The sequence below is a fragment of the Trachinotus anak genome, unplaced genomic scaffold, assembly GCF_046630095.1.
Source record: "Trachinotus anak isolate AG129_WGS33_773 ecotype Australia unplaced genomic scaffold, CSIRO_AGI_Tana_v1 ptg000026l, whole genome shotgun sequence".
Taxonomy (NCBI): Eukaryota; Metazoa; Chordata; class Actinopteri; order Carangiformes; family Carangidae; genus Trachinotus; species Trachinotus anak.
The window spans coordinates 12,192,100-12,214,655 of record NW_027273877.1 but is presented as its reverse complement, the minus strand read 5'-3'; the positions used below and the strand labels follow the sequence as shown (position 1 = coordinate 12,214,655).

At 46.0% G+C, this 22,556-nt stretch overlaps 2 protein-coding genes across 2 annotated transcripts in view; both read right to left on the bottom strand.

The window, feature by feature from the left end:
- Positions 1-22,556, bottom strand: part of LOC139609599 (protein NLRC3-like) — a 362,291-nt gene that overhangs the window by 29,826 nt on the left and 309,909 nt on the right. The gene's annotated exons all lie outside the window — the stretch shown is intronic.
- Positions 1,299-22,403, bottom strand: LOC139609618 (NLR family CARD domain-containing protein 3-like). The gene is made up of 8 exons (XM_071464470.1): positions 22,153-22,403; positions 10,968-11,090; positions 8,777-10,870; positions 6,769-6,942; positions 4,434-4,607; positions 3,751-3,927; positions 2,857-3,030; positions 1,299-2,003 (listed from the first exon to the last, which is right to left on the bottom strand). The coding sequence occupies exons 1-8, from the start codon at positions 22,281-22,283 to the stop codon at positions 1,991-1,993; spliced, it is 3,060 nt and encodes a 1,019-aa protein (XP_071320571.1). The 5' UTR covers positions 22,284-22,403; the 3' UTR covers positions 1,299-1,990.

Sequence of the window (22,556 nt, the reverse complement as noted above, 5' to 3'; positions counted from 1 at the left end):
TTTAATTTATCTTAATTATTATAGGGTAATGATCACGGCCCACTGGTGACAGTTTTAATACTTCCCATGTTGTAACTCCTGCGGTTCCGTCTGATACCAGTGTAAGGTCAATTGCTCTCTCTTTATTTTGAAATCTACTCCCTCTGCAATCATTGACATATTCTAATCTTTTTCCTCCATATGTCTCTTCTAATGACCTTTGACCCAAAAAGGTATGTGACGTAGCAGTCCTCCACTAGCCACTTGTCCGATTGCTACATCACACTCCGATCTCGCCATGCCCCCTGGTCTGCAGGCTGCAGCCTATTGGAGGGGCTCTGCTGCCCGTCTCTCCACTGTGTTTTTAATTCACAGTGAAAAATGGGAACATTTCCGGGGGGGGGGGGGGGGGGGGGGCGGCAACGACACATAGATGATGTTCATTCTGATATTATATCATATTATTGTTTACTGAGTTCAGTTAGTCAATACCTAGGAGTTAAACTCACACCTATTACCTATTACCACCATTACACGTATTCAGTGTGGTTTGTTATCATGTACCAGGCTGTTAGAGCATTGGCTAAGCATTGGCTAAGTGTACCACTGTAATGACTTCTTGGCAGAGCATAACACCTTTAATCACTTCTTGGCAGAGAACACCAACGATGGCTTGTTGGCTGAGCATGCCAACATGATGATTGATGATACCAGCTACCAGCTACTAATTAGAACACCAGTGGAGCAACGTTAGGGCATTGGTGGAGCAACCATAGGGAAATAGTTGGGCTTACAGATGTAATTAAACATGATAAATGTATTCCCAAGTGCATTGCGGTTCTTTTTAAAAAGGTGCAGTGAAGCCCCTTCAAAGATAAGGGAGTCAGCTGATGGCAGCTAAGGGGCTTCAAACTAAGGTTACATGACACCAAGAATGAACATGCAAGATGATTGAGGATGTAGCTGGACACCATGAGTAACTGTCACAAAAGGTAAAGGCTGATTGGGACTCCATTATTTCCAAGGCACCTGGGACATCTTTTTTGAGAAGGCAGGCAAAGTTCCCTTTTTGGAGGCAAAGTGGGCAGGATTTTTTTTAAGGTATAGAAGGATGTGAAGAACAGTTTACACATCAGTCTGGTCCAGGACAAGCTTGGATCGATGACTTGTCACAAGGAATAAACTCTACTGCATCAAATCCTGGAGGTCATGACGGACTTTTTGAACATCTTTTTGACTCTGTTAGAAACTTTCATGAGACTTTTGTTTCATGTTGGTGTAGAAGTCCAGAGTCATAGCAACAAACAGACAACAAACAAACAACACAACAATAACACACACACAGTCATTTAGTAATATTTTGGCAGCTTTATGGAATAAAAGAGGAGTAAAATGTAAAAACAATGATTAAAAACCATGAATCAAACAGGAAATAAATATAAAAAAATATTGACCATAAAGGAGGATTTAAAGTCGAGTTAATTCATGATCCATTGAATCAGTGACACTTGTTGACTCAGCATTATAATGGAGAGATGAACATTTTTCAAGCCTGTCTGAAAACAACACTCACATGTCCATATACACAGTGAAAGAGTTGTTGGTCTGTGTGATTGTTCCTCCTTAACACAACTTGAATGAAGAGATGGAGGATAAAAACAACATGTTCCTCCTGTACAATAATATCTGGTAAAGTTCAGCTGAAGAACATGAGGCTTCAACGTCTGAGTCAAACTAATCTTCAGAGTTCAAGTCATTTTACTGTGAAATTCCCTCTTTGTGAAGCTCAACAAGGAAACTGTTCAGAGCTGAACTTGATGAGCTTTAAGTCCAGAGACACTGATGATGCTCTGTCAGATCCAGAGGAACACACAGGGATGATGGTGGACTGGACACTGTGTGTGACAGTGGAGCTGTTCTCAGATCAGTTCAGACTGCAGCACTGAGAGTCATCTCCACTTCTTCTGATTCCTCTGTCAGTCACTGCTGGATCAAGCTCTCCTCTCCTCTCTCACCCCCTCCAGCTGTGCAGAGAAGAAGAAAGCAGAGGAGATGAATCAGTGTTTACAGAGACTCACTTCATCAGTCAGTGATGCAGCAGGGACTTCAGTCCTGTTCAGACCAGATGTGCAGCAGCTGCTTCCTCTCAGCTCTCATGTTAACGTGTTGGAGTGAACACACTGAGCTGGAAGCTCACAGACCTGCAGAGACGTTCAGCATCAAGTCTGTTCACTCTGCACATTTCACTCAGTCCACAGTGGAAACAAAGTGCTGAGGCAGCAACAGGTCAGTGATGGATTCACTCCTGTTACCTGTCAGCTGATGCCACTTTAAACACAGAGTCTCTGTGTGTTGATCAACATGTGAGCTGCTTCTGAAACATCACCTGACTGAACATGGAGGCTGTCACTAAGAGCCAGGGACTGTCAGGCTCCATCACACTGATCTCAGAGCTGTGACACAGATGAAACTGATCAGCTGTTTAGTGTTGAAACCAGAGAACAAACAGTCTCAGATCAGATTGGACAGTTTGATGAATGAGGACACTGTCTCTGTCCATCTGTGAGGCTGTCAGCTGGAATCAGCTTTATTTCCTGTACACATCAACACAACAACAACAGTCGTCTTCACATCAACGCACACACATGATCACAACAAGCTTCTGGCTGCTCTGATTGGCTGACTGTTGTCTCTCTCTCTGTCTTTCTGTCCAATCCTGAAGCCTGTCCCCGTTCTCCTCTCACAGCTTCACTGAGGAAAGCAGCCACTGAGGAGGTTGGAGGTTCACAGGAAACACTGGATCTTTGCTCTGATACTAACTGTGTTTAGTACAATACTGCTGAGAGCAGCATGGACTGACTCCGCCCCTCTACTGACCTCAGAGTCTCCAGTCTACAGTCTGGACTCTCCACGAGACCACGGAGATCCTTCAGGTCTGAATATTTCAGGTGGTTGTAGCTCAGGTCCAGTTCTCTCAGATGGGAGGGGTTGGACTTCAGAGCTGAGCCCAGAGAAGAACAGCTGATCTCTGACAACCTGCAGAAACTCAATCTGAATAAAGAATCAAAGATGTGAGTTTAGGAGACAAAGTTCCTGCTTGAAACCACAAAGAGTCAAACAGACAAAGTAAAAACAGCTCTCATTAATATTCATGACAACATGCTGCTGCTTCAATAAAGACGTAGTGACTCCACCTCTTCAACTCTGCCAGCTCCACCTGTGGCTCCATCTATACAAACTCATGTTGTGCAGATTCTACTAAAGATCCTCAAGTTTTCAAAGACAACAAACATGTCAGGCTGAAGTTTGGAGACATGAGAACAAATGTATAGAAATATATATTAAATTCACTAGTTGATGGAACGGCAGAGACACAGACACCTGGTGACTGAGCTCAAATATTTAACACAGTCAAACCTACAGGATTTAAAGTGATGAAACAACCTGTTGCTATGACAACTTGGCTTTGATATTGGAGTCAGTACAAACATCACAGAGCCTTAAAAAAGTGTCAGGACCATCAGCTATTGATTATAGATCAGTTATTGTCTGACAGATTCAATGTGTTTCTGTTGGTGTTTTAAAAAGTCATGAGGTGAAAGTTGAAGAGAAACAGTCACTGGACTAAAAGCAGAGAAGAAGAAAACAGACTTTACCATGAAGATCCTCAGTGTGGATCAGTATAATATCAGCCTCATGTCTGCAGCTCAGTGTCAACACAACTTTCACATCACATTCATCTCAGCACAGAAAGAAAACATGGAGTCTGACCTCAGAGTCTCCAGTCTACAGTCTGGACTCTGCAGAAAACCACACAGACCCTTCACTCCTGGATCCTGCAGGTCCTGGTTTCTACTTAGGTCCAGTTCTCTCAGATGGGAGGGGTTGGACTTCAGAGCTGAGACCAGAGAAGAACAGCTGATCTCTGACAAACTGCACCATTTCAATCTAAATAAAGAATCAAAGATGTAGATCAATGACTGATAATCTATCAGATGAAAACACACACACACAGTTTGATGAAACAGACATTAGTCCTGACACTTCACTGAAATCTACTGAAAAAAAAGAAGATTGTTTCTTCACTTTCTTTGGACAAATATTAGTTGTGAGGATCTTCTGTATGTTGTTGTGATAAAAATGAATTGACTTGAACAACTAACACTGGACATTTTCTCCAGTGGATTTAGAAAACATGAGTCCTCTGACTGAGAGAAATACGAGTGTGTGAGCTGTGAAGGTTGAACTGAAGTGAACAGACATTATTCATGACAAGTGAGTGAAATGAGCTGAAACTGAAGAATCATTCTCAGTCTGAGAGAAGAACAACTGGAAACATGAGACAACAACTATTTACAATGTCATTCATTCATTCACAGTCAATGGATTCAACTTGTGTGTGAAGCTTCATTAGCTGTGGATTCAAGATATAAGATCTACAACAGTGAACTGACCTCAGAGTCTCCAGTCTACAGTCTGGACTCTGCAGAAAACCACACAGACCCTTCACTCCTGGAACCTGTGGGTCGTTGTAGCTCAGGTCCAGTTCTCTCAGATGGGAGGGGTTGGACTTCAGAGCTGAGACCAGAGAAGAACAGCTGATCACTGACAAACCGCAGTTCTTCAATCTGAATGAAGAATCAAAGAAGTAGATCAATGATTGATAATCAATCAGATTTGTCCTGATCAATGATCTTTGTCTAAAATGAGTAGAGTGACTTTGTCCTTCTGTTATTGTGGATCTTCATCATGTCAGCCTTCTACACACATCATCCAAATGTCAGCACAACATTCATACAGCTGTTGATGTGAACACAGGTTGATCAGCTGCTGCTGACCTCAGTTCAGTCTGTAATCAGAGGAGAATCAGAGGATTCACGTCTGTTTAGTCTGTTCCCTCTCTGACACTACAGACATCAGCACAGAAACAAAACACTGAGGACGTGAACAAACAGTGAGAACTCAGTCACACTGTTCAGAACAAACATGGTGGAGCAGCTTCAATGTTCCAAAGTCACCAAACAACTGCACAATGTCACATTTACAGGAGGAGGGAAAATATTTCTCTGTGTCCACATCTTTAAAGAAGAACTTGTGTTACTGTTGAGAACTTGAGGAGGACAAGTGCTCGGCCTCAGTCTACCACCGGTGTTACAGCCCATTCTGTGAGCCGTCAGATTCTGTGACCTGCAGCAACAACCAGTTCACCTTCAGGTAACGTTCAGAGCCTCCTGCTGGAAAACACCACAGATTTATTCAGCTGATCTTCACTGAATGAGGAAGTAGAATTCATCTGATTTTCACATCAACCCCCCAGTGAGGAGCAGACTGAGTGAGGACGGGGTTAATGAAGGTCACAGAGCAGAGATCAAACCTGTGCTCACAGTCCTACAACCCTTCAGCTCAGCACAACGTCCACGGTTTAGGTCTGATAGTTGATGAACAGAGTTTCTCTGAGTGTCAGTGTCAGTCTGCTCTGGTAACTGCTCCTGAACCACAGTCACATGACCACTTGTGTTATTCATGTGATTAGAAGAAGCTCCATTCTTCAAGATCAAGTCTGACCTTTTGTTGTGTTCACACACAATCAACTAGATATGACATGAAGGACACCTGGAGCGCTTTGAGTTCACAGTGCACAGGTTCAGAGAAGCACAACGTGGACTTGAAGAGAACAGAAGTGAGAGCAGCTCAGTTCAGGTAACAGGGACCAGACTGATCTGCCAACAAAACCCCTACAGCCAACCTCCCCTGGAGCTCAGCTTTCAGAGCAGGCTCCTCTGCCTCTGCTGCCAGCTCTGTGTATCTGAGCTGTTTCCTCTCAGAGGCCGTTTCTCCTGCGTCCTCCCATGGTACTGTCAGCTCCACAACATACACAAGCTGCTGTGTTTCTGACCACAACACAACATCTGCTCTCAGATCAGTGGCAGCTGTCTCCTGAGGAACTAGGAGCTGTTTTCCTGGATCTCCTCTGATTGGCCAGTCCCTCCCTGCCTTCAGCTGCATCACGCCTGTTCAAAGCTGCTTCCTGAGTCCTTCACTCTCACCAACAAATCAAATCCATCTCGTCTCCTTCTGCCTCCAGTGAGTTCACCTCTGAGCTCTGACTCTCAGTGGCTGCTGGGAGACACCTCAGCACCTGCTGATGTCTCCAGGTGTGTGGGCCTGCTTAGCATTTCAGCTGCCGGCTCTTTACTGGATGTTGAATCTCTCTGTGATTGTGGAACATTTCTCTGCTTCCTCCTCCAGTATTTGTTCTTTTTCATTCTTCTCTGCTCCACCTTTCTCCTTCTCTTTCTGCTGCTGCTTCAAACCAATGTGAACAGTGAACACACACGTTCCCTGATAACACCAACACGTCTCTGATGACTCTGTACCAGCCCCACTTCACAGCTCTCATTGGTCAGCAGCTGACCAATCAGAGTTCATTTACCCCCCTACTGCAAATATAGACTTGGTAGCGTCTGACGTGCTGGGAGAGACAAGAGGCTGCAAGGCTCAGTTCAGGCTGCAAGATAGTGCAGCGAGGTAGACCACTTTTATATAACACAATATTATTAGTCTACACAATAATTAGTCTGGCCCCGGCCCCCAAACGGCCCCCGGGGATTCTCCTGACCCTCCCCATCACCACTCTGCTCCTGGTCTCATCTTCCTTCTTTCTCTTCACTGGCTGATTTTTTAAATCATCACACAGAAATCCTGAAAATGAACCATCCAATGAAAAATTGGAACTTCACACATTTTAACTGAATATAAAACTACAACAGCTCCAGTCAGTGAACTGACCCCAGAGTCTCCAGTCTACAGTTTGGACTCTCCAGTCCAGCACACAGCTGCTTCACTGCTGAATTCTTCAGGTAGTTTACACTCAGGTCCAGGTGTCTCAGATGGGAGGGGTTGGACTTCAGAGCTGAGGACACGACTTCACAGTGAGTCTCTGAGAGTCCACAATCAACAAGTCTGTGATGAGAGAAAATATAAGATGTGTTAGAATAAAATCAGACAGTTTGTAATCAAAGACACTGAAGCTAAAATGCATCTGATGAGAAAAGATGATGATGTGATGAACATCTGCTCTTCACATCTGTGGCTCAGCTCATCTGATCTGATTGTGTTTGACATGAAACAATAATTCTCATCACTCTCTCTCAGACCTGCAGAGTTTCATGGGAATCTTTGTTGTGCAGATGAAGGAGGGAAAATGATGTTACATTTCTGCTTCCATCATATGATTTGATCCAGAGTCAGATTCTTCAGAAAAACAGTTTTATTCTCCAGTGTTTTTAAACTGACTCCAGATTGCTTGGCTCTGCTGCCTCTCTGTAGAAGTCAACACACACCACTGCATAAAACACATCTGGCTCATTGTGGTGAATCAGTGGCAGCGCCCACGTTGATCCATGAACAAACTGTCCTCAGGTTTTCACAGAAGGTCCTCACAGAAACATGACACTGAGCTCTGGTGTGTAGAAGAAGACTGAATCCTCCCATTCTGCTCTGATAGATTCACACCTGTGTTCTTGGCTGAAGCTGAACATTTCCTGATACGACTCTCCTCTACAGCAACAAGAGAGAAAACACCTGGGACTTTCTGTCTCATTCAACACAATCTATGGAAAGACTTTAAAGCTCCACCATGACACTTGAAAAAACACAAGTTCACTCTTCAACATGAAAAGTTCAATAATCAACAAAGCTCAGCCTTGATCAGTTCAATACACTCAGGGGTTTACATCTCCACTCTTGTTCTGCTTTGACCAGTTGAGTCATTTCACTGATGTGATGACTTTTCTCTGCTTGTGCAGCTGTTACATTCTGTTTGATCATGAACCATTATCCCATCAGTGTTTGTTGTTACCACAGTGGCTGCTGTTCAGCTCCACTTTTAAAGCAGCTTTCATTGGAGCCCACTGTTTTTGTCTGCTGTGATTTAAAGGTCTTCAGGTCATTCAAACTTTACTAAACATCTGCTAGAACCTGCTCATTAGAGCTTCACTGCATTCACTGTTCACTGATGACTGTTGTCATAGAAACCTCATGAGTCCTGAATACAGACCTCCACAGATTCATCACTGCTCTCCTGTAACACTGTCACAATGGACAGTTTCAACAAAGCTGAACCAGAGACATCTTCTTTTTTCATTCACACATTCTTCTTCCTCAGAAGAACCTGCTGCCTACATTACCCACAATGCACCCCAACCACCAACCCTCAGCTGTTAAGGCTGAGGTGTGTTATGCAGCAGAGGTGAGGGGGGGCTACAGAGGTCTGGTGTCTTCTTCAGACTCCACCCACACTGACTCAGGTGACATCACCTGAGGACATTTATCAGACTGCACAGCTGGAGACACTAAAGGTTTAATACTACTGTTTTCTCATATGCAGGTGTCCTCCCCAACACCTGGAAACACCTGGAAACACCTGGAAACACACACTGAGGTGTAAGATCAGTGGAACTGCTTTAATTAGTTTGATCAGGTTTGAATTAAACCAAAAAGACTCAAAACAACACAGAACATTAACAAATCAATGAAGCATCCAACAATTATTACAAATAAACAAAACAAGTGTTTTTATGAACTTAACAGCAACAATCACAACCAACTGAAACATCTACATTTTGGTGCTCACAGCATTTACAACACCTCCAGAAGAAAACACAACTGACCTTTGATTGTTTCAAAGTAAAACTAAGAATAATGAGAACAAATGAAAACTGTGTTTATCTGAATTTGACTCAACTACTGATCTAATCTACTGATTGATAATTATATTGATCATGTCTGGACTCACCGAGCCTTCCTGCAGTACCTCACAGCTGGGATCAGTCTCCATCGTCCCTGATCTGATGTGTTGTACTTCTTCAGGTCCAACTCATCCAGAACCTCCTCTGACATCTGCAGCATGTAGGCCAGAGCTGAGCAGTGGATCTCAGAGAGTCTCTTCTCTGATCTGGTCATTGACTTCAGGAACTCTTGGATCTCCTGATGAACTGAGTGGTCCTTCATCTCCATCAGACAGTGGAAGATGTTGATGCTTCTGTCAGGAGAGATTTTATCACTGTTCATCTTCTTCAGGTTGTTGATGGCTCTCTGGATGGTTTCTGGACTGTTCTCTGTCTGACCCAGCAGACCTCCTAAGAGTCTCTGGTTGGACTCCAGAGAGAGGCCATGAAGGAAGCGAACAAACAGGTCCAGGTGACCATTTTTACTTCTGAGGGATTTCTCCATGGCTGCCCTCAGGAAGACATCCAGGGTTAAATCAACATGTTGTTTTCCCAGGAAGTTCCCCAGGACCTCTTTGTTCCTGTTGGTGTAACAGTGGAACATGTAGACTGCAGCCAGAAACTCCTGAATGCTCAGATGAACAAAGCAGTAGACTGTTTTCTGGAAGATCACACTCTCTCTTTTGAAGATCTCAGTACAGAGTCCTGAGTACACCGAGGCCTCTGTGACATCCAGACCACACTGCTCCAGGTCTTCTTGGTAGAACATGATGTTTCCTTTCTCCAGATGTTCAAACGGCAGCCTCCCCAGCTTCAGAAGAACTTCCCTGTCAGCCTCCATCAGCTCCTGTGGACTCATCTCATGTCCCTCATCATACTTGAGCTTCTTCCTCTTTGTCTGAACCAGCAGGAAGTGTGAGAACAGGTCGGTCAGGGTCTGGGGCAGCTCTCCTCTCTGCTCTGTAGTCAACATGTGCTCCAGAACTGTAGCAGTGATCCAGCAGAAGACTGGGACTTGACACATGATGTGGAGGCTCCTGGACTTCTTGATGTGTGAGATGGTTCTGCTGGACAGCTCTTCATCACTGGATCTCCTCCTGAAGTACTCCTCCTTCTGGGCGTCAGTGAAGCCTCGTACCTCTGTTACCCTGTCAACACATGTAGGAGGGATCTGATTGGCTGCTGCAGGTCTGGAAGTGATCCAGACCAGAGCCAAGGGAAGCAGGTTCCCCTGGATGAGGTTTGTCAGCAGCAGGTTGACTGATGATGTCTGTGTGACATCAGACACAACCTCCCTGTTGGTGAAATCCAGTGAAAGTCTGCTTTCATCCAGGCCGTCCAAGATGAACAGAACTTTACAGACAGCCAGCTGCTCTGCTGTGACCTTCTGTAATGTTGGATGGAAAACATGGAGCAGCATGAGAAGACTGTACTGCTGCTCTCTGATCAGGTTCAGCTCCCTGAACGAAAGCAGAACCAGCAGACTGACATCTTGGTTCTCCAAGCCCTCTGCCCAGTCCAGACTGAACTTCTGCACTGAGAAGGTTTTTCCAATGCCAGCGACGCCGTTGGTCAGAACCACTCTGATGGGTCTCTGTTGGTCAGGTAAGGCTTTAAAGATGTCGTGGCATTTGATTGGAGCATCATGGAGGGTCTTCATCTTGGAAGCTGTCTCCAGCTGCCTCACCTCATGTTGGGTTTTAACCTCTTCACTCTGTCCCTCTGTGATGTAGAGCTCAGTGTAGATCCTGTTGAGGAGGGTTCCACTTCCTGTTCCATCACTTCCTTCAGTCACACGTTCACATCTGCCCCTCAGACTGATCTTATGTTGATCTTGAGCTGTGTGATAGAACAACTGACACTGGAGAAAACAACAGGTCCTGGTTTCAGAAATGAAGACATCAGCAGACACATGTTCAGTCTCACTTTGTACAGTGCTGCTCTGACTGGCTGTCTGCAGTCCAGGTCTGGTTCTGGGTCTTTGTCCACACTGGGGACAGGAGGGGTCTCCTGAAGACCCAGACTGGTCCCAGTATGAGGTGAAGCACTGTCTGCAGAACCAGTGTCCACAGCTGGTAGAGACCGGATCCTTCAGCACGTCCTGACACAGAGCACAGCAGGACAGCTGCTCCTCCACAGAGACACCACTCCTCTTCCTCCCTCTGTGAAGACATGTCTTCATCACTAACATGTCACAGTCAAATATGTCTAATAACTGAATCATCTTCAGCTCAGTTTACAGTAGAAACTGTCTCTTACTGTGAGTCTGAGGGTCCAGGTTCAGGACTGAAGTCTGGAGGAAAAAACTCTTTGGACCAGTCACTCTTCACAGACAGACAGCTGGATCCTGGAGACTCTGTTCTCAGTCTGTGGTTCTGACCTCTGCAAACACGAACATGTTTTTATTCATATCACATCGATCACTGATCAATTCTCTGATGACAGAGTCATTGTGAAGATTGAAGTTTTCATTCTGAATTTATGAAAATTGAAAAACAACAGTGAAATTACTTCTTGAAAATTTCACATGTTGAATTCACTTTTAAAAATTCAGATACATAATTTCAATGAAAAACAAAACCAGTGGCAGAAATTCACAGATTTCAAAATTGAAAGTCTGCTAAGACAGATTTGCTTCCCTACACTACAGACAACGGAGCTGTTGGTAAAGGCGGCCTGCAAGCTGCTGAGACCTGCTGGTCTCATTCGGTCCAGCAGGAGGGTCCTCACATCGAAAACATCGGAGCAAATAGTCAAAAAGGAACCATTTGGATGAACTGACCACATCTTATAAATCTAAACAGTCACGTTCTCACCTGGAAAAGTAAACTTGTGAAAGTGATATGTAAACAGTCCTAGGACCAAAGTTGTAAGAGCTTTGAGTCTGGATTGACCGTGGATAACGCCGGATTGAGCTTTTATTTTGGTACTTCCTCTGACCAGCAGTGTGAATTCGCATATTACCTAAATATTAAGTTTCAGTAATGTTTAGATTTAGCATTCAAATTTAGATTTAACATTTAAATATAACATTAATGTTGTTATTTCAGTATGAACCACTTTACAATCAGCGGCCCATATTACATAAAGCCTGAAATCTGTATAAACAGCTGATAAATATCTAGTTTGATGTTAAAGAGGCTCAGTCATTTCCTCCAACAGCTGCTCACTGTAGTTTGGATCAAACTAACTGTGGAGAGTGAAGCTCTGACATGTGAAGCTCATCATTCAGGCTGTAAAATGATCCTGCAAAGTGTGGTCAACTCTGTTAGATCCCAGCTCATCCAGGTTCACCAACACACTGCTCTCTTCTTCTGTGGCTGCTTCTCTGCTCCACCACGGCCCTTTAATTACTGACATCTTTACATCTCTGTCATGTTCATCAGCTGCAGCAAAAATATGCACAAGAAAAAAGTCGAACTCTTCTTTGTTGGGATCATTTCACAGGAAACCAGCTCCTCAGCAGTCACTGTTAATACACTGATATGTAAGGCAGCTGGTGTCAGGGTGGGCGGCAAGATGGCGGGTTGAGCAGGTGCTTTTTTCAGGGCTCCTCAAGCTAGTCCCAAAACTTTATCCTTCATTACTAACTGTCCAATTACATATGCTGAAATGAGGAAACTAAAGATAATTAAACCCACCACGCTAAGACTGGAACCGCAAAAACAAGAATCTTCATCTAAAGGGAAAAGAAAAGACGGCAGGTGAGTCATGGAGCACGACTATGCAATGGACGTTACTCTGCTGAGTAAGATACAGAAAGATACAGCTCTCAACGAAGGCGGACGCATCTCTCCCTCTCTCCTCTCCCTTTCTTTCCTGCTTTGCTTCTCTAGTCTCGTCCTGTCTTGTCTAAACCTTGGAAGCCTCTCTCTGCACTGCTCTCTAAATCTAAAATCATGGAATTGGTCAACTGGTCTCTCAACGCAATTGACAGCTTCTCAACAAGAAGCCCGGGTTCGGGGGAACCTGTCTGCCCTGGCTACATGAGGGACTCCTGGGAGCAGTGGAGGGTCGTGTGCCTGGCGATTCTTTCCGTTGAGGACATCGAAGAGCTCTACATATTCGGAATTGTGATATCAGGTGTATCGGAAAATTCGGAAGACGGTGACAGCAGTCCACATCCCCATGCTGCCCGACATAATTGATGGAGTGAGTAAAGCTGTAAGCACTCAGACTGTGAAAGTGAACCGCAACTTGGGAACCACCTTGGAAGGAGCTGTCAACACCCTGTCTGTGGTAATAGACAGAGCTGTTAACGCTCAGACTGTGGTCGTAAATCCTTGGCCAAGGCCGGTGCTGGAACAACTCCCCCACGAGATCGCTGCAGTGAGACGCTTCTACTCCTACCCCCCCCCCCCCCCCCCCCCCCCTTCCTCCACGGACACCTGTTGATTGTTGACTCCGTCCAGGACCCGATCAAGGATGTCTCCATGGCAACTTGCTATGTTATCACAATGACACCCTGCGAACTGAGTCACTGATTGTGAACTAGACGAAGTGACTCTCCAGGCCTATGCACACACACACATTCACGGACACTTATGTACATATGCAACACACCCCAACCCCCAACCCCATCCCACGTCTTCGCCGCTTCTACCCCCCCAGTGCAGCGGGCGGGGTCCGCTGGCGGCGCCGTGACGGCTGCGGCTGGCTGCCTGTCTGCGCTGGAACACCTCCTCCCCCCTTCCCCCCTCCCCTGGAGCAAGTTGTTTGAGTCATTATGTTGTAAAATGTGCTTATACAGGCTTATGTTGCCGAGGTTTTTTTTCCCAAATCCACACTGTACCCCCCCCCCCCCCCAGGAGTATTGTTTGGGTTTGTTTTTTTTCTCCTCTACTTTCCACTTGTTTCTCCCCCCCCCCCCTTTTTGCTGCGCACTCATCCTGTTATGTCTGTCTTATTATATGTTGTATGCCCTATGTGTAGATGGGGTGATTGTTGTAATTTCGCTGCAATTGTACTTGTACTGTTACAGTGACAATAAAGCTCATCATCATCATCATCATCATTAGAATGAGGTGGAGTCTGCAGATCAAAGGACTGGAAGAGAAAAGAGATGAAAATGTCAGAGCACAAATCATCAAAATCCTCAAGAGACTCGTCCCAGAGACGGAGTCAAAGATGGAGGATGTGGTGGACTGCACAGAGGAGGAAAAACGTTACCGTTACCGTCCCCCAGTGATTCTATTTTAGTAAGAGGAGACTGGAACATGACTCCAAATGAGCTGGTTGACAGGTGCCCTCCAGTGTAAGTAATGCAGTGTAAAGTACATTGTTCAAGGTTTTATGACAGATAATTTAACTGATGTTTAGAGAAGTTTAAATTGGGGGGTTAATAGTTCCACATGGTTTAAGCCTCATGGAGGAAGCAAATAGAGAAATGATCACTGGTTGGTGAGTGATAATATTCTGAGCTACACTTCACAATCCAAAGTTTCCAAAGCACCTTGTCAGATCATTGTCTTGTAGATCTTATCTTAGAACCCACAAGGAAAGAAATTAGAAAGAAAGGATAATGGAAGTTTGATGCCAGTTTGTTAAATAAGGAAGAATATTGTGATAAAATAAGAGAAATAATGAGGTATATTGAAAATAATGATTCAATTGAAGGTAATAATTGCTAATTGGAATTTATTAAATTCAAAATGAGAGAATTTACTACAAATGTTTGTAAGGAACTAAAGAGGAAAAAGTATGAAAGTAATTTTCTCCAAGAAATATCTCAGTGTTGTAGGAAACAGATCTAAACCTTCAGGAGAAAAACAAACTGGAGTTACAAACCAAGTGAGATGATCTGTGTCTTGAAAGTGTCTGTGTCTTGTGCCTTTATAAGATCATGAGCCAAATGTCTGGAGGCAGGTGAGAAAAACTCCTCATGTTTTAGTCACTTAGAGAAAAGTAGACAACAGAGAAACTGTAATACAAGTCTACTGATAAATGGAGTCCAATGCAAAGAACCAGAGAGTTCAGAGAAAGAAGTGTTGACGTTTTCCTCCGATCTGTGCTCCTCACTCTACTCTTTAGGTGATGCTGTCACCTTCTCTGATAAAATCCAGGATGGTATCCCACGTATTGAGGATCCTTCAGGGATTTGTGTGAGACAGAGCTTAAAATTGAGGATTTGGACTCAGCGATCCTGAAGATGGCTTCCTACAAATCTCCAGGGACAGATGGCTCACACCTCAGTTTTATCAGCTCTTTTGGAAAAGATCTAAGAAATGTATTATTTAAAGAGTGGATAGAGAAGAATGAACTGATGTCAAGCATGAAACAATCAGCCTGATTCCTAAATCAGGTAAAGACAAAAGAAGTTTAGATCATTTCAGACCAATCACTTTGTTGAACACTGACTATGAAATACTCTCAGGGGCTGTTGCTGCCAGACTGAAGACAGGTATTTGGTCCATAATTAGTGAAACACAGTCAGGATTTTTGAAAGGAAGGTCACTTCATAATAACACAAGGCCTGTATTAGATCTTCTTGATTGTAGTGAAATAATCCAAGAGAGTGGGTTTATTTTATTTCTAGATCTTTACAAAGCATTTGATTCTGTCCAACATCAGTTTATACTGGAAACTTTGAGGTTCTTTGGTCTTGGAGAGACATTTATTAAGATTATAGGGCTGCTGTACAATGGAATCTACAGCTGTGTTTCTCTAGGACATGGCACTTGGCCACCTCTGTTTGTAATGGTGGCAGAGATGTGATCTATTCTGATTAAAACAGTGACATTGAAGGTTCAATGTGATGGATAAACAAATAATAAGAAGTCAGCTGGTGGTTAACCCAACTTTGTTCTTATAAAATGAAAATCAGATCCTTTAGCTTTGCAGTCAATCAGTTCTCCAAAGCAGGTTCAGAAGGAGGGGAAATCTTTAGGAACTGTTGTTTGTAGAGACAGAATTATGAGTGAAAAGAGGAATATCTGTAACAATATGGAAAAGTGTCAGTCAGTTCTTCACAGATGGCTGCAGAGAGATGTCAGCATGTCTGGGAGGATTTTGTTAACAAAGATGGAGAGTTTGTCCAGACTGATTTACCAGCTCTCTCCTTCCCCATATCACAGACAATGATCCAAACTATAAATAAAGTTGATTTCAGTCCAAATGGAGAAATAAATGTCAGTATATAAGGAGAACTGATATAATTAAAAACTATGAAGAGGGGGGAGCAAATGTGATTGATTTTGATATTCTGAGGGGTGCCTTGAAACTGAAGTGGTTACAGTCTTTCATCTTTTTGGTTCATTGTCCCTGATGTGATTTTCCAGAACATGGAAGGAACAGACTTTCTACTACGCTGTGACTTTGAATTTAGCACATTACCAGTCAAACTCTCCACTCTCCATCAGCAAGCCCTCCTCTACTGGAAATTAATATATAGACATAATATGACACCACATAACACACCTGTGTGGAACAACACATATGTTCTACACTGTGAAAAATCAGTGGATTTAGATGAGAATCTGAAGGAATCTGGGCTGCAGCTCATTTTCTGGATGACAGTGGAAATGTGTTACAGCACGAGATGTTCTGTGAGAAATTCCAGCTCAAATGTTCTGTTCAAACCTTTAACAGATTGATTAAAGCTGTACCAGTCTCTTTGAGATCACTGGTTAAATATCTCTCCTGGGCTGACACAGCTCTGCAGAGCAGGAACTGACTTTTGAGACAGTAAATGTACAAAGTTATTAGAAACAGTCTGTTATAGAAACGCTACCACAGCCCAGTTCAAAGAAATTCTATACTGAGGGGATTTGAGATTGAGGAGGTGAAGGTGATAAGGAGAAGATATATTTCACTTCCTCTCCCTCCTGAAGTGAAAGAGGTGAACTTTAAAATATTAAATGAGATTTACCCAACAAACAAGTTGTGAAGACTGAGGTTTAATCTTGATGTGAAGAACTGAGTGTTCTGTGAAAATGAGACTGAAAGCTTGGAACATTTATTCTTCCACTGTGGATCAGTCTTTCTGGAGCGACATGTGGAGCTGGACACAGTCCAAGAGGATCATTTACAAATGCAGGTTCTTTAAAACCAAACCATGTAAGAATCATTGGCTGAAGGAATTGAAATCACTATGCAAGTCTCTGAAGCTGATAAAGGATGATAAGAAAGTGTCACAACCAGGCAAGGACTCTGGACGCAGGTGCAGGATGGTTTCAAAAAAGTCTTTTTTAAATCAGGCTCAAGGAAACAAAAAACTCCTGAAAACTGGAGGGACAAAAATCAAGGAACTAGAAATAAAACCAAAAGGAACAAGATACCGATTGGATTCGGCGCTGTGGAAGGCTAGATAGGTCGTAAATGAATGTCGACATAAACGACACACTGGCACCAGACAAGGGGAGACGCAGACTCTTAAACACATGGTAATAGGGGACAGGTGGAAACAATCAGACAATCAAACCAAGACACACAAGGGAGGGCAAGTGACCTGAAACGAGAGGAGAGTTACTCTTTCAAAATAAAAACAGGAAATGACAAGACAAGACATGGAGACAGGACAAAAAAACCAACATGACCTCACCGCGGTGTGACAGAACCCCCCCTTCTAGGGCCGACACCTGACGGACCAGGCAACTCTGGACGGCTCCTATAAAAGTCCTCAATAAGGGAAGGGTCGTCTATATAACTCCGTGGAATCCACTGTCTCTCCTCTGGACCGTACCCCTCCCAGTCCACCAAAAACTGTTTTCCCCGGCCTCTGTTGCGCACAGCTAACAGTCTCTTCACTCTATAAAGTGGACTCCCATCAGCTGCTTCCAGAGGCGGTGGGGGCTTGGTGGCCGGAACCATGGAACTCTCCTTAGCGGGCTTAACCTGACTGACGTGAAAAGTGGGGTGGACACGGAGGGTCCTGGGCAGACGGAGACGGATGGCAGCTGGACTGATGACCTTGGTGATGGGGAAAGGACCCACGAACCACGGGGCCAGCTTCCTAGAGGGAACCTTGAGGTGAAGATCCTTGGCTGACAACCACACTCTCTGCCCGGGCCGATACTCTGGTGCCGGACGGCGTTTTTGGTCCGCTGCCCTTTTGACTCTGTCCCCCTGACGAATGAGCACCTGGCGGGCAGCGGCCCAGATGCGGTGGCAGCAACGAACCAGGGCGTGGGCAGAGGGAACCGACACTTCTGGCTCCAAGTCAGAAAACACAGGAGGCTGGTAGCCATAGGCACACTTGAAGGGGGAGAAACCAGTGGCTGAGGTGGGCAAAGAATTGTGGGCAAATTGTGGGCCCCCGGTCGGACACGACGTCCTTAGGAAACCCATGGATCCTAAAAATGTTCTGCATCATAATTACAGCAGTTTCTTTAGCTGAGGGCAGCTTGGGCAAAGCGATGAAATGTGCCATCTTGGAAAAGCGATCCACCACAGTCAGGACTGTGGTGTTACCTTTCGAGACCGGGAGTCCCGTGATGAAGTCCATTGAGATGTCTGACCACGGTCTGGAGGGGATCGGCAAAGGTTGCAGGAGTCCCATGCATGACCCGGAGGACGATTTGTTGCGAGCACAGACCGAACAAGCCTCGATGTACTCCCGGACCCCCGCCTCCATCGAAGGCCACCAGAACCGTTGGGAGATGGCGAACATGGTTCTCCGGACTCCTGGATGGCAGGTGAGCAGCGAGGTGTGAGCCCAATGAATTACCCGTGGGCGCAATTCAACAGGGACAAACAAACGATGTTCTGGGCACCCACTGGGCGGAGGCGTCTCACCATTCACTTGCTTCACCTCCTGTTTTATCTGCCAAGTAACCACTCCAACCACACGGTTAAGTGGGAGGATGGGTTCTGGTTCCTTGGCAACAGGCTCCGGGTCATAGACGCGTGACAGGGCGTCTGGTTTGACATTCCGGGACCCCAGCCTGTAAGACAACGTGAAGCAAAAACGGTTAAAAAACAATGCCCACCTGGCCTGGCGTGAATTTAGTCTCTTGGCCTGTCTGATATACTCAAGATTCTTGTGATCGGTCCACACAATGAACGGATGCTGGGCCCCCTCCAGCCAGTGTCTCCACTCCTCCAAGGCGACCTTGACCGCCAGCAGTTCCCGGTTGCCAACGTCATAGTTCCTTTCCGCGGAACTCAATCGCCGGGACAGAAAGGCGCAGGGATGCATCTTGCCATCCACCTCTGATCGCTGAGACAGGATCGCCCCGATCCCTACATTAGATGCATCAACCTCCACCACGAATTGACGCTGTGGATCCGGCAAGGTGAGAATGGGCGCAGAGGAGAAGCGGCGCTTGAGGGCCTGGAACGCCTCCTCCGCCTCCGGGGTCCAGATGAATCGAACCTGGGGAGAGGTCAGAGAGTGGAGAGGGGCAGCTATTGCGCTAAAGCCCCTGATAAACCGCCTGTAGAAGTTAGCAAACCCCAGGAACTGCTGAACCTTCTTGCGGCTATCCGGCGTCGGCCACTCGGCCACAGCGCTCACTTTAGCCGGATCCATCTGCACCCTTCCAGGGGCTACAATGAAGCCCAGGAAGGAGATGGTATCGGCATGGAACTCGCTCTTCTCAGCTTTGACATACAGGTGATTGTCAAGAAGACGCTTAAGGACTCGGTTAACATGTTGTTTATGAGTGTCAAGGTCTGGTGAGTAGATTAATATGTCATCCAAATAGACGTAGACAAACTGGTCGAGAAAGTCTCTGAGCACATCGTTGATCATGGCCTGAAAGACAGCAGGGGCATTAGTGAGGCCGAAAGGCATGACCAGATATTCATAGTGGCCGCTGGGAGTATTAAACCCAGTCTTCCATTCGTCCCCCTCCCTTATTCGAACTAGGTGGTAAGCGTTGCGTAGATCAAGCTTAGTAAAAACCGTGGCCTGCTGAAGCTGATCAAACACAGACGGCATTAAAGGGAGTGGATAGCGATTCTTTATTGTAATGTCATTGAGGGGGCTGTAATCAATACATGGTCTTAAGGACCCATCCTTTTTGCTCACAAAAAAGAAACCGGCTCCAGCAGGTGATGAGGACGGGCGGATGAGCCCTGCCTTCAGTGACGACTCAATGTAGTCCTTCATGGCTTGACGTTCGGGCCCTGACACCGAGTACAGACGCCCCTTGGGAATGGTGGAGCCGGGGATAAGCTCGATGGCGCAATCATACGGACGATGCGGTGGAAGTGACGTGGCCTTGACCTTGTTAAAAACCTCCCTGAGATGGTGGTAGCAGGCAGGTACGGAGGTCAGATCCGGGTACTGGGACTCTATGTCAGGAGGAACAGAAACACTGTTTATAACTGTGGTAGCCTGTCCAAGAGTCTGGTCCCTCAGGCACTTCCCCTTACAGTCTTCCCCCCACCCCAGGATCTTGCCCGTAGGCCAGTCAATGTGGGGGTTGTGGCTGACGAGCCACGGATGTCCCAGTACCAGTGTGCGTGCAGGTGAGTGATACAGGTAAAAATTAATCAGTTCAGAGTGATTGTCTAAGGTAAGGGCCACCGGTTCTGTGACGTCTGTAACAGTGAACAGTTCGGTGCCATTCAAGGCCCTAGCCTTAATGGGTTGTGAGAGGGCCTTGGTCTTCAACCCCAACCTCTTTGCTAACTCCCAGTCCATAAGACTTTCATCAGCCCCAGAGTCAATTAAAACATCCAATTCAAGGACTGTGGTGTTGTGTTACCTTGACAGAGGTCAAACTACGTGGAGCAGACCCGGAAGCTGTGGATTGGCGCCTCACCCGATCTGCCTTAACCGGGCAGGCGGCCACAAGGTGTCCGGGCTCCCCACAGTAGAAGCACCGCCCCTCCTTGAGGTGGCGTTGTCGTTCCGCCTGAGTGAGCCGGGCCCTGCCCAGCTGCATGGGCTCCTCATCTCCAGCAGAAGGAAACTGCCAGCGCTGATCTGACGATGTTCGGCCAGGACCAGACCAGGGAACAGCGGGGATGTTCTGTGAGCGGTCTGGCAACCGCTGGCACCCTCTCCGGAGAGCCTCAAATTCCCGAAGGCGGTTATCAGTTCGGACCGCGAGAGCGATAAGGCAGGTCTAGGGGCAGCAGACGCTCTTGAACGGGGGCAGCCAGCCCCTTCAGAAAGACGTCATAGAGGGCCATGGCGTTCCACCCACTCTCTGCAGCCAAGGTCCGGAAGCGTATGGCGTAGTCACATACGGACTCTTGCCCTTGCCTCAACCCACTCAGCTCCCTTGCCTTTTCCCGTTCAGTAGAGACCGGGTCGAAGGTCTTATGAAGGGCCTCCTTGAAGTCCTGGAGGGAGCTGCAGAGCGGGGACCCCCTTGCCCACTCCGCCGTGGCCCACGCCCTCGCCCTTCCCGCCAGGTGGGAAATCATAAAAGCAATCCTGGCTCGGTCTGTGGGAAATGCGTTGGGGGAGAGTTCAAAATGCATTTCACAGTCTACAAGGAATGACTTACATTGTCCTAGTTCTCCTGAGAATCGCTCAGGAGCTGCCAGCCGGGCTCCAGCTCCGGCGTAGGCGATGGTGGGAGCGGGCGGGGGTTCGGGCGCAGCGGACACAGTCTCCGTCTTCTGAGGGTGACTGAAGAACTGCTCCATCCGCTCGGTGAGCTGCCCTAGCTGGGCAGAAACGACAGCCTTGAAGTCCTCATGGCTATGGGCGAGGCCACTGACTCCCTGGCCCAGAGCAGCCACCTGCTCATCCTGACGGGCGAGGCGAGCTCCCTGTGCCCGAAGAGCCGCAGTTAGTTGCTCGGATCCTGCTGCGTCCATTCTGGCCAGTGTGTACTGTCACAACCAGGCAAGGACTCTGGACGCAGGTGCAGGATGGTTTCAAAAAAGTCTTTATTTTTAAATCAGGCTCAAGGAAACAAAAAACTCTCCTGAAAACTGGAGGGACAAAAATCAAGGAACTAGAAATAAAACCAAAAGGAACAAGATACCGATTGGATTCGGCGCTGTGGAAGGCTAGATAGGTCTTAAATGAATGTCGACATAAACGACACACTGGCACCAGACAAGGGGAGACGCAGACTCTTAAACACATGGTAATAGGGGACAGGTGGAAACAATCAGACAATCAAACCAAGACACACAAGGGAGGGCAAGTGACCTGAAACGAGAGGAGAGTTACTCTTTCAAAATAAAACAGGAAATGACAAGACAAGACATGGAGACAGGACAAAAAAACCAACATGACCTCACCGCGGTGTGACAGAAAGCCCTGAAGTTAGTTTATTCTCTTGATTTATTTCAATGAATCTTCTTCTTAATCTTTTCATGTACTTCTGTTTTTTTCTCTTAAACCTTAACTTTATTTATTTAATGTGCTTCTGCTCAACCTCAGTTTTTCCCGTGAATAAGCAAAACTGCCTTGATTTGTTTATTAATAAAGTTTATTTCATAAAAAAAAGAAGTGACATCACTGCAGGAGCTCAACACACTAAACACTGTTACAGAGACAGTTTGGAGGTTCACAGGTTTGTAGCAGGTCTCTTACTGTGAGTCTGAGGGTCCAGGTTCAGGACTGAAGTTTGGAGGATCACCTTTGGACCAGTGACTCTTCACAGACAGACAGCTGGGTCCTGGAGACTCTGCTCTGTCCTCCTCTTCCTCCACACAATCACTCATCTTCAGGACTTCAGTCAGTCTGAGAGGGAAACCAGTAACACTGACTGTGAGCTCACACACACAAGAGTCAGGACAAACAAGCTGCTCAAGAGACACACACACACACACACACACACACACACACACACACACACACACACACACACACAGGTTTTCCTCTCAGTGTCTCTGTGTGGACAGACGTTCACTGTGACTCTTCTTCCCTCCACAGTCCACAGGGACAAACTGACTCAGAGACTTTGACAGTAAAATAATAATAATGTTGTGTTAACA